At 39.8% G+C, this 17,707-nt stretch overlaps 1 protein-coding gene across 3 annotated transcripts in view; it reads left to right on the top strand.

Moving 5' to 3' along the window:
• Positions 1–17,707, top strand: part of nol10 (nucleolar protein 10) — a 113,503-nt gene that overhangs the window by 81,249 nt on the left and 14,547 nt on the right. For all 3 annotated transcript variants that reach the window (XM_073056913.1, XM_073056914.1, XM_073056915.1), the window contains 6 exons: positions 1,375–1,441; positions 8,979–9,031; positions 9,704–9,830; positions 11,820–11,899; positions 12,149–12,247; positions 12,735–12,815. In XM_073056913.1, coding sequence (XP_072913014.1) covers positions 1,375–1,441; positions 8,979–9,031; positions 9,704–9,830; positions 11,820–11,899; positions 12,149–12,247; positions 12,735–12,815 — 507 coding nt within the window. The remainder of the gene's footprint in view (positions 1–1,374; positions 1,442–8,978; positions 9,032–9,703; positions 9,831–11,819; positions 11,900–12,148; positions 12,248–12,734; positions 12,816–17,707) is intronic.

Genomic DNA, 17,707 nt, shown 5'->3' with positions numbered 1-17,707 from the left:
GCTGACCAGAATTGGAACAGTAATTTTGTTGCGGGCTAACTAATGTCTCAAAGAATTATGTAACTTACTGTGATTTTGTTGTTTTTTTTCAGCTGATTTGCCTGAATCTCCTACTTCACTAACCCTTCTTTCCATTTATCATTCCACTTTGAAAGGTCTTTACATGTGTGCACCCAGACCCTTCTGCTCCTGCATAAGCTATGAAGTTGCTTATTTAACGTCCATTATCTCTGCAAGTTATTTCTAACAGATATTTCATGTCACTGTGTTAGGCATCATCTGGCCATTCTGCTAGCCTACCTATTTTTATTCTGACTGATACCACGTCTCCAGTTTTAGTACTGTTTAGAAATTTCAGTTTTGTGCATCACTGGTACCTTGCTTTGAGCTCAACATGTTCAGAACGTAAGCACTAATAGAATCAGTATCAGAAGAATCATTAAAGCGTTAATTATAGCAATCCATTACCATAAGACACGAGCAGAATTAGGCCATTCATCCTGTCGAGTCCACCACAGCTGATCCCGGATCCACTCAACCCCATACACCTGCCCTCTCACCATATCCCTTGATGCCCTGACCAATCAGGAATCGATAACTTCCGCTTTGAATTTACCCACGGACTTTGCCTCCACCGGTTTGTGGCCGATCATTCCACATATTCACCATTCTTTAGCTAAAACAAAATTCCTCTTCACCTCTGTTCTAAAAAGTCTCACCACATCCATCTTGTCTAGTCTTTTCAACATTCGGTGAAATCCCCACGCATTCTTCTAAATTCCAGTGAGTACATGCCCAAAGCTGTCAAATGCTCCTGATATGTTAACCCCTTCATTCCTGGATTCATTCTTGTGAACCTTGTCTGGACTATTTTCCAATGACAATACATCCTTTCTGAGATATGGGGCCGAAAACTTAACATTACACCAAGTGCGGCCTGACTAGTGCCTTATAAAGGCTCAGCATTATCTCCTTGGTTTTATATTCCATTCCCCATGAAATAAATTCCAACATTGCATTTGCCTTCTTTACCACAGACTCAACCTGTAAATTAACCTTCTGGGAGTCTTGCACAAGGACTCCTAAGTTCCTCTGCACCTTTGATGTTTGAATCTCTCCTTATTTAGATAAAACTGGCTAAACAAAAGTTCCTATCCAACAGTTGCACAACTGATGAGTCAAGTTACCTATGTAGTCATCTTTGTTTCAAGCAGCATTATAAAGATGAGGTGAAGATAAAATGAGATCAATAAAATTGTTTGGGGCCAGAGATTGGTATACAGAGAGGAAGTATAGAAAGATCAATGTGACCTAAGAAATGTCAAAATATATTAATGTTTTAGTGACCAGAAATTTTTAATGGTTTTTTTTCAGGGAAAAATATTCACTTCAATTGAATTGCAGCATGAAATCAATGACCTTTGCCTTTATCCTAACTCTGGTAAGTTCAATTTCATTTGTGTAGGAAGATTGCTACCTGTGAATCTTACAGGATCTATATAACCATATAACAATCACAGCACGGAAACAGGCCATTCCGGCCCTCCTAGTCCGTGCCGAACTCTTAATCTCACCTAGTCCCACCTACCCGCACTCAGCCCATAACCCTCCACTCCTTTCCTGTCCATATACCTATCCAATTTTACCTTAAATGACACAACTGAACTGGCCTCTACTACTACAGGAAGCTCATTCCACACAGCTATCACTCTCTGAGTAAAGAAATACCCCCTCGTGTTTCCCTTAAACTTTTGCCCCCTAACTCTCAAATCATGTCCTCTCGTTTGAATCTCCCCTACTCTCAATGGAAACAGCCTATTCACGTCAACTCTATCTATCCCTCTCAACATTTTAAATACCTCGATCAAATCCCCCCTCAACCTTCTACGCTCCAATGAATAGAGACCTAACTTGTTCAACCTTTCTCTGTAACTTAAGTGCTGAAACCCAGGTAACATCCTAGTAAATCGTCTCTGCACTCTCTCTAATTTATTGATAACTTTCCTATAATTCGGTGACCAGAACTGTACACAATATTTCAAATTTGGCCTTACCAATGCCTTGTACAATTTTAACATTACATCCCAACTTCTGTACTCAATGCTCTGATTTATAAAGGCCAGCGTTCCAAAAGCCTTCTTCACCACCCTATCTACATGAGACTCCACCTTCAGGGAACTATGCACTGTTATTCCTAGATCTCTCTGTTCCACTGCATTCCTCAATGCCCTACCATTTACCCTGTATGTTCTATTTGGATTATTCCTGCCAAAATGTAGAACCTCACACTTCTCAGCATTAAACTCCATCTGCCAACGTTCAGCCCATTCTTCTAACCAGCATAAATCTCCCTGCAAGCTTTGAAAACCCACCTCATTATCCACAACACCTCCTATCTTAGTATCATCGGCATACTTACTAATCCAATTTACCACCCCATCATCCAGATCATTTATGTATATTACAAACAACATTGGGCCCAAAACAGATCCCTGAGGCACCCCGCTAGTCACCGGCCTCCATCCCAATAAACAATTATCCACCACTACTCTCTGGCATCTCCCATCTAGCCACTGTTGAATCCATTTTATTACTCCAGCATTAATACCTAACGACTGAACCTTCTTAACTAACCTTCCATGTGGAACTTTGTCAAAGGCCTTGCTGAAGTCCATATAGACTACATCCACTGCCTTACCCTCGTCAACATTCCTCGTAACTACTTCAAAAAATTCAATAAGGTTTGTCAAACATGACCTTCCACGCACAAATCTATGCTGGCTACTCCTAATCAGATCCTGTCTATCCAGATAATTATAAATACTATCTCTAAGAATACTTTCCATTAATTTACCCACCACTGATGTCAAACTGACAGGTCTATAATTGCCAGGCTTACTTCTAGAACCCTTTTTAAACAATGGAGCCACATGAGCAATACGCCAATACGCCGATCTAGTTTATAAATTCAACGTCAACCAGAAAGGCACTTATTATTCAATGTGTTTTGATATGGACTCTGAAGCTTCAGACTCATTGAATCTAACTGGGAGTACATTGTCATATAAACTGACTGTATCTTTAGCATTTTATATTTCATGCTTTCAAGAAGCAAATGCATCATTTTGTGAAATATTTATCTGTTCTTATCTTCATTTATTAAATGTTTATCATTTTTACTCATCTTGGAAGACTTGTGGGAGGTAAAGAATATCTTGGTTCTGTAATCTTATAATTAATTCTTTCCATGGCATTCAAATATGTAATCTATTACTGATGTCCAAGCCAACTTTTCAGTGTGTTTTCTTTCAAACAGACATTCTCCAGTTCTGTAGTTTGTAGAATAGTGTACAATTCTAGTACAAATGAAATGTGAATAGTTGGTCCTAAAAATAACTTGCTCTAAACTGTTGAAGTACTGAAAGCTGTATACAATTAATTCTCATTTCTGTGTGTAGATTGTCTTGCATTGATTCAGTAAATATTCTGTTTTCATATTCTATAACTGGAAGACATCAGATTCCTGTTGTGAGTCTGTTTCTTCAGCCCACCATATCCATCCTATCCTTTGTCCATCTACACTAATCACTTTTGTCTGCACTATGACTGTATCGATCTATACTTTGCATGTTTAAGTACATGGCTCTTGAATATAGATAGTTACTTTATTGATTCCAAAAGAAATTACACACTGTTTCTGTTCCGTTGAAGGAAAACAATCACGATTGAAAATAAAATGGAAATAATAGTGATCAGAAAGAGGTGAAACGCCATCAGTCATTGGAAAGGTGTTAGGCTACAGTTGGTCAATGATTGGAACAATTTTAAAGGATAAAGTGAGAATAATGGAGCGTGTGAAGGCCCTGCCTGGATGAAGGCTACAGTTATTACTAAGCAACGCAGTGGTTTAGTTATTATAATACATACGTTTCTTAAGTGTTTTATATGCATAGAAAGGTAAAATATATACTGTAGAATAAGACAAACGCTGGACAATACCGGATGTACCCGTTCCAGCTTAGAGAACTTCCGTTTTTATTTCGATTCCCAATCTGCGGTAACCTATGCACATCCTCCCATATACTTTAAATCATCTCTAGATTACTTATAATACCTAATACAATGTAAATGCTATGTAAAAGTTGTTATTCTGTATTGTTTAGGGAATAATGACAAAAAAAGTCTACATGCTCAAACAACAAGTGCTGGAGAGAGAACTTCTGGGTTTTCCCAATCCGCAGTTGGTTGAATCCGCGCATGCGGTACCTGTGGATAAGGAGGGCTGACTGTACCTCGGCCTGCTCAGGAAGTAGGGGCAACTCTGACCTTTCTTGGACGCGACCTCTGTGTTGATGCTCCACTCAAGTCTGTCATCCAGGAACACCCCCAGATATTTGTAGGTTCTCACCATATCCATGTCCTCACCATCAATAGTAACAGGAAGCAATGCAGGCTTGGTCTTCCTAAAGTCTTTCACCATCTCCTTTGTCTTACTAATATGAAAATTTTATCTCATTCCACCAAATCTGAGAGAGTTCTAAATATAATTACTCTGTATAGATGAAAGTAAAACCTGTCCCCTCAACTCCCTGTTAAAACATTTTCCCTATCTTAAATTTTTACTCTTGGATGTCCCTACCATGGTGAAAGGATTCGATCCTATCCATGCCTCTTATTTTACATGCCTCCTGAGGTTACCTCTCAGCCTTCATCACTTCACAGTAAAATACCTGTAGTCTGTCTGGACTCTCCCCTTATCTAAAGTCCTCTGATCTCGACAACATCCTGGTGAATCTCCTCATTAATTTCTTTTCAAAGAAATTAAAATATATGCTGTGGAACTGCTGCTTTTATATTCCTTTGGCCAACCCTCGATTTCTGAAGGCCAATGTGCCAAAAGCTTTCTTGAGGGCCCTATCTACTTGTGATGTTACTTTCAATGAATTACAAACCTGTATTCCCAGATTCCTTTGCTCTACAGCACTCCTCAGTGCCCAACTGTTCACTGTGTAAGACCTATTCTGGTTGGTCCAACTGAAGTGCAACTCTTCACACTTGTCTGCATTAAATTCCATCTGCTGTTTTTTCACTCCATTTTTCCAACTGGTCCAGATTCAACTGCAAGCCATGACCTTTTTGCTGTCAAAGTCACCCCCCAATCCTTGTGTCACCTGCAAGTCTGATCCAGCTAACCACATTATCATTCAGATCATTGATATGGATGACAAACAACAACAGACCCAGCACTGATCATTTCAGCACTCCACTAGTCACAGGTATCCAGTCAGAGAGGCAACCATCTACTACCACTCTAGCTTCTTTCACAAAGCCAATGTCTAATCCAATTTTCTACCTCATTTTGAACGCTAATCGACTGAACCTTTTTGACCAAGCTCCCATGAGGGACCTTGTCAAATGCCTTGCTAACATCCACTGCCTTCCTTCATCCACTTTCTTAGTAACTTCCTTTGGGAAAAAAAAACTCTAAGATTGATTAGACATGACCTACCATGCACAAAGCCATAAACATGAGGAAATTTGCAGATGCTGGAAATTCAAGCAACGCACACAAAATACAGGACTGATGAAGGGTCTCGGCCTGAGACGTCGACTGTACTTCTTCCTATAGATGCTGCCTGGCCTACTGCGTTCCACCAGCATTTTGAGTGTGATGTATGAAGCCATGCTGACTCTCCTTAAACAGTGCATGTCTATCAAATACTCATATCTGGTCTCATAGAATACCTCCCTATAACTCTCACTACTGATCTCCTGGGCTATCCCTACTCCCTTTCTTGAATAAGGGAACAACATCCGCAACCCTCCAATCCTCCAGAACCTCTCCCATCCCCATTGATGATGCAAAGATCATCTCCAGAGGCTCAGTAATCTCCTCCCTCACCTCCCACAGTAGCCTGTAATACATCTCATCCGGTCCCAGCAACTTATCCAACTTGATGCTTTCCAAAAGCTCCAGCACATCCTCTTTCTTAATATATACATGCTCAAGCTTTTCGGTCTGTTGCAAGTCATCACTACAATCACCAAGATCCTTTTCCATAGTGAATACTGAAGTAAAGTGTTCATTAAGTACCTCTGCTATTTGCGCCGGTTCCATACACACTTTCCCACTGTCACACTTGATAGGTCCTATTCTTTCATGTCTTATCCTCTTGCTCTTCACATACTTGTAGAATGCCTTGGGTTTTTCCTTAATCCTGCCTGCCAAGGCCTTCTCATGGCCCCTTCTGGCTCTCCTAATTTCCTTCTTAAGCTCCTTCCTGTTACCCTTATAATTTACTAGATCTCTAACATTGCCTAGCTCTCTGAACCTTTCGTAAGCTTTTCTTTTCTTCTTGACTAGATTGACTAGATTCTTCTTGACTAGAACTCCACACAAATATCCCATGAACATTTACCACATTTCTTCCATACCTTTCCCTGAGAACATCTATGCCCAGTTTAAGCTTCCAAGTTCCAGCCTGATAGCCTCATAATTCCCCTTACTCCAATTAAATGTTTTTCTAACTTATCTGTTCCTATCTCTCTCTAATGCTATTTTAAAGGAGATAAAACTATGATCACTATCTCCAAAATGCTCTCCCACTGAGAGATCTGACACCTGACCAGGTTTATTTCCCAATACCAAATCAAATACGGCCTCTCCTCTTGTAGGCTTATCTACATATTTTGTCAAGAAACCTTCGTGAACACACCTAACAAACTCCACCCCATCTAAACCCCTTGCTCTAGGGAGATACCAATCAACATTTGGGAAATTAAAATCTCTCATCACGACAACTCTGTTATTATTACACTTTTCCAGGATCTGTTTCCCTATCTGCTCCTCGATATCCCTGTTACTATTGGCGGCCTATAAAAAAACACCCAGTAAATTTATTGACCCCTTCCTGTTCCTAACCTCCATTCACAGGGACTCTGTAGACAATCCCTCCATGATGTCCACCTTTTCTGTAGCCATGATACTATCTCTGATCAACAGTGCCACGCCCCCACCTCTATTGCCTCCCTCCCTGTCCTTTCTGAAGCATCTAAAACCCAGCACTTGAAGTAACCATTCCTGTCCCCGAGCAATCTCTGTAATGGCCACGTATCATAGATCCAAGTACTGATCTGCGCTCTAAGCTCATCCGCTTTGTTCACAATACTCCTTGTGTTAAAATAGACACATCTCAAACCGTCGGTCTGAGTGCGTCCCTTCTCTATCACCTGCCTATCCTCCCTCAGACACTGTCTCCAAGCTTTCTCTATTTGTGAGCCAGCTGCCTCTTCCCTAGTCTCTTCAGTTTGGTTCCCACCCCACAACAATTGTAGTTTAAACTCTCCCCAGTAGCCTTGGCAAACCTCCCCTCCAGGATATTGGTCCCCCTGGGATTCAAGTGCAACCCGTCCTTTTTGTACAGGTCACATCTGCCCCAAAAGAGGTCCCAGTGATCCAGAAATCTGAATCCCTGCCCCCTGCTCCAATCTCTCAGCCACACATTTATCCTCCACCTCATTCTATTCCTATACTCACTATCACATGGCACAGGCAGTAATCCCGAGATGACTACAATTGCAGTCCTGCTTCTCAACTTCCTTCCTAACTCCCTATAGTCTGTTTTCAGGACCTCTTCCCTTTTCCTACCCATGTCATTGGTACCAATATGTGCCACAACCTCTGGCTGTTCTCCCTCCCACTGCAGGATATCTTGGACGCGATCTGAAACATACCAGACCCTGACACCTGGGAGGCAAACTACCATCCGAGTTTCTTTCCTGTGTCTACAGAATTGCCTGTCTGATCCCCTAACTATAGAGTCCCCTATCAATACTGACTATCTCTTCCTCTCCCTACCCTTCTGAGCCACAGGGGCAGACTCTGTGCCACTGGCATGACCATTGTTGCTTCTCACAGGTAGGCTGTTCCCCCCAACAGTACTTAAACAGGAGTACTTATTCTTCATGGGGACAGCAACAGGGTTACTCTCTAGTACCTGACTCTTCCCCTTCCCTCTCCTGACTGTTACCCATTTGTCTGTCTCCCGTGGCTCCTGTGTGAACTCCTTTCTATCACCTCCTCGCTCTCCCTGACCAGACGAAGGTCATCGAGCTGCAATTCTAGTTCCCTAATGCGGTCCCTTAGGAGCTGCAGCTTGATACACCGGGTGCAGATATGGCCATCCGGGAGGCTGGGAGACTTCAGGACTTCCCACATCTGACACCGAGCACAGAAAACCAGCCTCATGCACATACTTCCTTTCTGCAATTAACACAGGTAAACCTACCTTGCCTCGTTACCACCTAAGCCTGTTGAGCCAAAGCCCTATCACTCTGCTACCCTCTCACTCCGCTGCCCGCTGGATATGGTGGTCTTTTTAAACATTTCCCGCTCTTGTGACTGACGTCGTGCACCTGCACAGTCTTGCCTCTTTACCCCGAGTAGTAAAATGCCTTCTCTCCAAAAATCCTTAGCTGTTCCACTCGCAACCTTCTTCCTTTGAATCTCTTTGCATGTTTACTTTGAAATGGAATTGTGATCTCTAGATGCAACGTGTTCCCCTGTGCAAACTTCTGTCACCTGTCCTGTCTCATTCCCTATTAGCAGATCAAGTATCACATACTCTCTCATTGGGACATCTGTGTACTGATCAAAGAAACTTTCCTGAACACACTTGACAAACTCTGTCCCATCTTTAAAAAAAGTCTAGTGCTTTTCCAGTGTATATAACAAATAAACGGCGAATGTGGGTTAGCTACATCTTTTCAGGCTTCTGATTTTCAATTTGCTGCTGCTCAATTATATATTCATTATGCCTTTATTGCTACAATGTTAGCTGATTTAATGAAGGTTTATGAGAATGGTGTTAATACAGAAAAAGATCCAACACACATTTATGAAAGCTTTTCCATGTTTTATTGAACCAATCTACAGTATTTCTCTGAATTTAATAAATTTGAATTTTTTACTTTTGCAGGAATGTTTTTTCTTGCCAATGAATCACCTAAGATAAATACATTTTATGTTCCAGTAAGTACAATTTTTCCAGTATTTTCTTTTAATGGGCACTAGGTAGAGGGCGGAAGCAGGAACAATTTGGATCATAAACTGTTACTTTTCTGGATTTGCTCATGTCCCCTCACCCTCCTCATCATACATGTTTTGCAATCTGCCTACCTCGGTTCACTCCTGAAACATGAAGGCAGAAAAGTCATAAATTGAATCTTTTAAGCTTGATATGTTCTACCTGATGTGGTTTGTTATATTCTAATGCCCAGCTCTCACTGCTTAGTTGTAAGTCCACAGCTGTTGTTGATTACTTAATATCGCATTGTTAGGCTTTTGCCATCAGGTCAGCCATTTTATATCGTGTGTACATGTCATTTAGTCACTATCAGAAGCATTTTGTTGGAAGTCGAGGGAGCCTATCATTTGTGATAACACTCTCATTACTCTCATTTTTACTCTGCTTCTTCTGTACTGTAACATATTGGTGAATAATAGAACTGCCTTCAAATTACAACTACGCCAGGACTGGAGTTTACGTATTTGTCTAGCTTAAAAAAATGTGAATCTCTTGAGTATGAGCAGAATAAACCTTGTACTGTATAAATCAATTTATTGTTTTGTGCTAATTTTAATGCTGAAGATTTTAAAAAATGAGTAATTTTGGCTGTTTATTATTTTTCAATTGGAACATAGGCATTGGGGCCTGCACCCCGCTGGTGTTCATTCCTGGATAACCTAACAGAGGAGTTAGAAGAAAACCCAGAATCTACAGTGTATGATGATTATAAATTTGTCACCAGGAAGGATTTAGAAAACCTAGGTAAGTTGTGTTAGTCATTTATTTGTACATTTGACCGTATAACTCTTTTATGAAGTTGATTGTATCAAGTAACATAACTTCATAAAGCTTGTATTTTGTAATGTCAGAGCAGACCTTTGGATACACCAGACAACATTTCACACATAATCCAGACTTCTATCTTCAGTGTTACTAAACTCAGTAATCTTGATACTTATTGTGTTTAAAATGTATCTGATCCTACTTCTAGCCATTTCTTGGTGCATGCACAAGTTATCAGATAAAGAAAATAAAATATTTCAAATAAGCTAATTACAGAATATCTGTTCAGCAATATTAGCATATTTGTCATTTTCCTTCTGCTTGGAATATGGCCCTGGTGTAGTATTTTATCCATTTAATTTTTAATTGTATATTATAGTCATGAGTTCATGATGGCTGTCTTTTGTTGTTGATTCAAGGCCATCCTCTGGAAGATGCTTTGAATATAATAATGTTTGGAAATAGTTGCAGAAAAGAATCCTTGCATATTCAGCAGTAGTTTAGTGTTTAAATGTGTAGTGTGCTACTTGTATCTCAACAGTATCTCGTACTTTCTATGCTTTTGGCATAGAAAATATACCACTGGGAGGACATCAAGGGTTGGGAATGGGGAGAGTATTAGGGAAAATTTGAAATGTCTTAAGTCTTAGTAGGATGATTAAAGAAAAACTTGATGAAAAGATGATTGAAGTCTTTTCCAGAAATAGAAGAAAACAGGAATCTACAAAGCCTATAAAGAGGCAAGAGCTATAGTGCTAAAGTTGGAATTATAAAATGCCATGGAGGAACTTAAAGGACAGTGGTGAGGACATAAGCAAAATGTCCTGGGAGACTAATGACTGAAACTGATGAATTTGAATAGGGCACTTGGTTATCAATGGCCTCACTTGCAGAAATCCAACTTCATGCAGATTCTGGGATACAGTTTTGAAGCATTTTATTATTATAAGCTTGAAAAATATTTTACTCATTTTTTGACTGGATACAATATATTTTCTATTAGTTTAATTATGGGTAATGTCTTTGTTTCGATGAAATGAAGGAATAACTTGTGTGTAGAGTAATATGCCCAATTTACTATAAAAAATAGACATTTGACTTGCAAAGAAATTGACTGACAGAGTTCTTAGGACAGCAACCATAATTTAACCTCAGTTGTCCTTTTAGCCTTTTGCTGGCCAGCATATATAATTCGGGTTTTGTTTTTTTGGTTGATAGGGAATGGATAGATGGTGCAGACTATGAGGCACGTAAGGAAAGTGTGGGCATGTGAATATCTTGAAAGCAATATAATTATCTTATTGGTTTTATGTTAATGGTGTGAGGATGTTAGTAAAGGAGCTTGGTGTTAAAAGGCATTTGAGCAAAATTGTTGCTCTAAATGGACTTGGCATTGCCTGATTATGCCAAAACAAGTGGCCTGAAGATAAGAGAGAGGAGAGTCATCAAGAGAATATATTTCCTTCTACTAGAAATAATTCCTCCTTCATTCTGTCCAAAATCTTCTATTGCCTTTTGCAGATACTGCCTGAACTGCTGAGTTCTCCCGTTATCTCAGTTTTTGCTCAAAGTTCCAGCATCAGCAATAACATCATGTCGGACTCTTTATTATTCCATGTCACGAGAAAATATTCCTTCCTAATTTCAGATACTAAATCTGTCATATTGTGTTATAGAGTACAATTTCTGGTGTTGTAATGGTGTAAATTGGATGGGGATTTTTAAACCTGCAGTTTATCCTGGGGGTTCAAAAGAGAACTAAAAGAATGTATCGATTTTACAAGCGCATTTTGAAGATGCTTACTGGATCTCCCCTCATTTCATTTAAAAAGACAGTTTAGTGAACTACAACAGTTTTGGGAGAGTGATTTTTTTTAAAAAACTGTACAAAAGTAAATGTTTCTTTACAGCAGTACTTTTTTTCTAAATGTTATAAGTGTTTTGTGCTGTGTTTTTTTTAAACTATAGGTCTTGTTCACCTTATTGGCACTCCATTGCTGCGGGCATACATGCACGGATTCTTTATGGACATTCGACTATATCATAAGGTATCCAAATATTGCCTATACAGTTGCATTCAGGGTTGGGTCCTAAATCCTGTTTTTCAATGAACCATCCCTGCTGTATCTTTTAGAATTAAATATAACCCTGTAGTGCATGAAAATGACTAGGTTATCAACTTATTTATCTTGCATTTATTTCAATTAAATCCCAGTTTGAAATGGTCTGTTGGAATATAATCTTTCATACAATTTACCATAGAAGGTTTCTAATTCTTGAATTGTATAATTTAAAAGGTGAAAGCTATGACAAATCCATTTGCTTATGAGGAATATCGAAAAGATAAGATCAGACAGAAAATAGAGGAAACCCGTGCTCAAAGAGTCCAAGTTAAGGTATGAAGCTGCTGTTCAGTGTAAATGGTACAGTATTGATTTTTACTTTGAAGCCAAGCACCCAGATACTATGACTAGGATCTGTTATTACACTAGAAAATATTTTTAAATGAATTATAAATTTTTGATAATAAAAATTCAAATGGATCACACTGAAATTTTTTCTCTGGTTTCAATTCACATTGAACAATTTAGTATTGATTTATATTTTAAAGTGATTTGTTGGATGTTGCTTTTTTTTAAATCACTCTGTTTGAATCTGAGGAATGCAGTTGAAGAATGAAATTTTTGTAACACTGCACTATAATTCAAATTAACTAAATCTGGAGGCGTATTCAGTATTGATGCTTTGAGTTTTCCCTAACAGTTGCATACAGTAATAGCAAGTGTTTAATAAATATCTACACAGAGAGATCCTTTATAATTTTTAGTCTATGCGTGCATTTTGTATAAATGTTAATTTCATTTTTAATATTCCAATATACAGCAACTGCCAAAAGTAAATAAAGAGCTGGCAATGAAGCTTATGGAAGAAGAAAAAGAACAAGTACAAAGAAAAAAGGGAAAGGTAACAGTTATTAACTATTAATTGTTGAGCGATCTGATCTACCAGTTAAATACTGGTAGAAAAGGATGACCTTGTCTGCTGCAATGAGTTCAATTTTCTGTGGATCCAGTTTGTTGAGTGGTCCAAGTATTTTTTTATGCTTTCAGTTGATCTAAATCTATTATTTGCAGACTTTAGTACTGTACTGGTAAAAAAAAACATTTGAAAATATATAAACTTATCATAAGCTTCCCAATGTTAACTGCCCTAATAATCTTGCCTTTGTTGCATGAGGCCTTGGTCAGTTTTGAATAGCTATCTTTACTGCTTGGCAAAATGCACGACCTGAAAAAATTAACTTTGTGTATTATGGTTCTCTCACACAAACATTTCAAGAGGTGAGGAAAATTTACTTTCAAACTTTCAGCTTGCCATTTATAAATCATATTTGTCAAGTTTATAAATTAAGTAGAATATAAATTGTACAAAACATTGAAGAAAAAGGGATATAAAAAACTGGATGCCAAAGCAAGACCTTAGAGCAAATCAAAGAAAAGTTCATGGTAGTGCAAGAGGTGGTCTGTTGTGTTCCAGTGCTGAGGTGGAGTTAGGGTTCTGCAGGTTGGTTCAAGAACCTGATAGTTATGGAAAAGTTAAAAGGTAGTGGTCCAATGTCTACTTAGCAATCTGTACAATATTTTCAGAAAGTTAGACATTTTGCATCTTTATGCTGTAGCAGATCTTTTTTATGGCCACACAATTTGCTAATGTTACAGCTGTTAAATGCAAAAGGATTTCTATGAACTGGTACTTGATGGGTATTGATAACAAGGTGTCCTTTTCAGAGTTTGCTTTATAAAAGTTCTCTTTTGAGTAAGTTGCAAGTGCCATTGCTTTCCACTTACTTAATTCCCAAATTCCTAGTGTTATTTGCAGCTGTATTGATCTTTTTATCACAATGTTCTTATTTCCATGATTTCCTTTTGATGAAAGTGATTATCAACAGTATGGGAGTTTTTAACAAACAAGAGAAAATCCAAAGCAACACACAAAATGCTGGAGGAACTCAGCAGGTCAGGCAGCATCTATGGAAGAGTAAATAGTCGATGTTTTGGGCCGACACCCTTCTTCATAACTGAGAGAGAGGAGGCGAGAAGCTTCAATTTGAAGGTAGGGGGAAGGGGAAAGAGGCTAGCTGGAAGGAGTAAGGTGAAACCAGGTGGGTGGGAAAGGTCAAGGGCTGGGAGAAGAAAGAATCTGATAGAGGAGAGTGGACAATAGGAGAAAAGGAAGGAGGGAGGACCTCCCAGAGGGAAGTAATAGGCAGATGAGAAGAAGTAAAAGGTCAGAGTGGAAAATAGAGTGGGGGGGGTATTTTTCTTCACCAGAAGGAGAAATTTATATTCATGCCATCAGGTCAGAAGGTACCCAGATAGAATATAAAGTGTTGCTCCTCCACCCTGAGCGTGGCCTCAGCTTGGCCCAAGAGAAGACCATGGATTGACATATCGGAATGGGAATTAAAATGTTTGGCCACCAGGAGGTCCCACTTGTGGTGAATGATGCAGAGATGCTCTACAAAACTACAAAGCGGTCCCCGAATTTACAACAGATCTCACTAATGTAGAGGATGCTACATCGGAAGCACATGACACAATAGAGCACAAAAATAAATGACCCCAGCAGATTCACAGGTGAAATGTTGCCTCACGTAGAAGGACTGTCTGGGGCCCTGAAAGGAGATGAGGGAGGAGATGTGTGGGCACTTAGGCCGTTTGCATGGATAAGAGCCTGTAGGGAGATTAGTGGGGAGGGACGAATGGACAAGGAAATCTCAGAGAGAGTGATTCCTACAGAAAGCAGGGCAGCGGGGGTGGTGAGGTAAAGATGTGTTTAGGGATAGGGCCTCTTCCATAGATGTTGCCTCCAGCATTTTGTGCGAGCTTTTGAAGTCTTACAATGACCCGTTTCAAAAACTGTTATCACCCCATATGAGATTACGAAAAGTTTCACTTGTAATTGATGTCACAACAAAATAAGTTAGCTGGTCATCAGTTTCCAGTTCCTGTTTCCCTCTCTCACCTTATCTCTTTACTTGCCCATCACTTCCCCACTGGTGCTCCTCCCCCTGCCCTTTCTTCCATTGTCTTTTACCGTCTCGTATCAGATTCCCCCTTCCTCCAGCCCTTATCTCTTTCACCAAGTAACTTCCTAGCTCTTTACTTCATCCCTCCTCCCCCTCCCATACACCTATCACCTACCACCTTGTACTTCCTCCACTCCCCACCGTCCTGTTACACATTCTTAGTCTGACGTCTCATCTTTTTATCCAGTCCTGATGAAGGGTCTTAACCCAAAATGTCGACTGTTCACTCTTTTCCATAGATGCTCCTTGGCCTGTGTGGGTGGTGAATAAAGTGGTAGGCTTTCTTGATGGTGTTACAGCAGTGGTCTATTATGTAGAGTCCTCTAATATTGCAGGTGATGTGATGCCAGGCAGAGAATTTAGACCAGGGGTGGGCAAACTTTTTGACTTGTGGGCCACAAAGGGTTCTAAAATTTGACAGGGGGGCCGGACCAGGAGCAGATGGACGGAGTGTTTTGGTAATACACCTCATAAGAGAAAATAAAATATCATGGGATATGTAGAAAACATGTGCTTTAATTTCAATTGAAAATGAACAAATGCATTACAACAAAATATCTGTCTTTGAAGTCCCATGGTATTTAGCTATTTATTGAAATGACTTTTAAAACACTGAAAATTAAATGAATAAAATACAGCTTTTTTTAATAGTAACAGTTATTATTTTAAAGCACTGAAAATTCTGTTATCCTTCAAGATATTATCATCATCACTCTCCTCCTGACTGTCTTTATTTCAAAAACAGTAGGAGATGCAGGTCTACTTGTCCTGCTCCTTCTTATTCAATTGTCCCTTGTGCCAAAACTCAACAACGACCAGTGTCACTGACAGAACAGTGACAGCGCGCCAGTATGCGGAGCGCGTTATTTGATCTGGAGCGCATTTTTTATTTTGAGAACGTACGTGCACCTGCGCACTACTCATGTCCATCACTTAACAGAAATGACATGTAACATGTAAGGCTTATTGAAAAAAATATTTTCTAATGCATTTTTTACATAACACAACGAAGAAACTTATTTTTAATTTCAGTGGGAACAGTGTTGTTGGTCTCCCTTTTTAGCCAGCGCATCAAAGTCTGGATTTAGTTTTGTTGTGGCGATTCTCAGGATGGATCTGAGGTGTTAACAAGGTTTATTAATATAATTTCATCAAGTTCTGCGGGCCGGATTAAAAAGCTTAATGGGCCGCATATGGCCCGCGGGCCGTAGTTTGCCCATGCCTGATTTAGACCATAAGACATAGGAGGAGAATTAGGGCATTTGACCCATCAAGTCTACTCCACCATTCAATTATGACTGATCCATTTTTCCCCTCCTCAGCCACACTCTCCAGCCTTCTCTTTGTAACCTTTGATGCCGTATCCAATCAAGAACCTATCAATCTCCATCTCAAATACGCCCAACAATCTGGCCTCCACAGCTGCCTGTGGTTTAAAAAAAATTGACAAGTTCACCACCCTCTGACTGAAAGAATTTCTCCACATCTCTGTTTTAAATGGATGCCCCTCTATCCTGAGGCCGTGCCCTCTTGTCCTATACTCCCCCACCATGGGAAACATCATTTCTACATCAATTCTGTCTAGGCTTTTCAACATTCAAAAGATTTAAATGAGATTTCCCCCTGCCACCCCCACCCCCCCCCCCCCCCCCGTCCTTTTAAATTGAAGCGAGTACAGAGATAGAGCCATCAAAAGTTCATTGTATGATAACCCTTTCATTCCCGGAATCATCCTTGTAGACCTCGTCTGAACCCTCTCCAATGCCAGCCCATCTTAGATGAGAAGCCCAAAACTGTTCACAATACTCAAGGTGAGGTCTCACCAGTGTCTTATAAATACTCAGCATCACATCCCTGCTCTTGTATTCTAGACCTCTCAAAATGAATATTAACGTTGCACTTGCCTTCCTCACTACTAACTCTACTTGCAAGTGAACCCTTTGGGTGTTTTTCATAAGGATTTTTGTTTTTCTTCTCTCTGCTTAGGAAAATAGTCTGCACATTTATTTCTTCGACCAAAGTGCATGACAATGCATTTTCCAACACTGTATTTCATTTGCCACTTTCTTGCCCATTCTTCTAATTTGTCTAAGTCCTTCTGCATTCTTCCTGTTTCTTCAACACAACCTGCCCATCCACCAATCTTCACATTATCTGCGAAGTTGGCAACAAAGCCACTTATTCCATCCTCTAAATCATTGATATATAGCATAAAAAGAAGTGGTCCCAACACCGAACCCTGTGGAACACCTCTAGTCATTGGCACTCATTGCCTCCTACCAATCAGCTGATGCTCTGACCATGCCAGTAACTTTCCTGTAATACCATGGGCTCTTAACTTGGTAAGCAGCCTCATGTGTGGCACCTTGTCAAAGGTCTTCTGAAAATCCAAATATAGAACATCTGCTGCATTTCCTTCATCTATCCTATTTGAATTCCAACAGGTTCATCAGGCAACATTTTCTCTTAAGGAAACTATGCTGACTTTGTCCTATCTTGTCCTGTGTCACCAAGTACTCCATAATCTCATCCTTAACAATTGACTCCCAACATCTTCCCAACCACTGAAGTCAGGCTAACTGGTCTATAATTTCCTTTCTGCTGCCTTCCTCCTTTCTTAAAGAGTGGAGTGACATTTGCAGTTTTCCAATCCTCTGGCACCATGGCAGAGTCCAGTGATTTTTGAAGGATTATTACTAATGCCTCCACAGTCTCGACCTCTACCTCTTTCAGAACCCTAGGGATATTTGGCGCACTGCTAGTGTCT

This window comes from Hemitrygon akajei, chromosome 9 (assembly GCF_048418815.1).
Source record: "Hemitrygon akajei chromosome 9, sHemAka1.3, whole genome shotgun sequence".
In the NCBI taxonomy this organism is placed as follows: domain Eukaryota; kingdom Metazoa; phylum Chordata; class Chondrichthyes; order Myliobatiformes; family Dasyatidae; genus Hemitrygon; species Hemitrygon akajei.
Note: the sequence above shows the minus strand (reverse complement) of the source record. Positions and strands in the feature narration are given on the sequence as shown.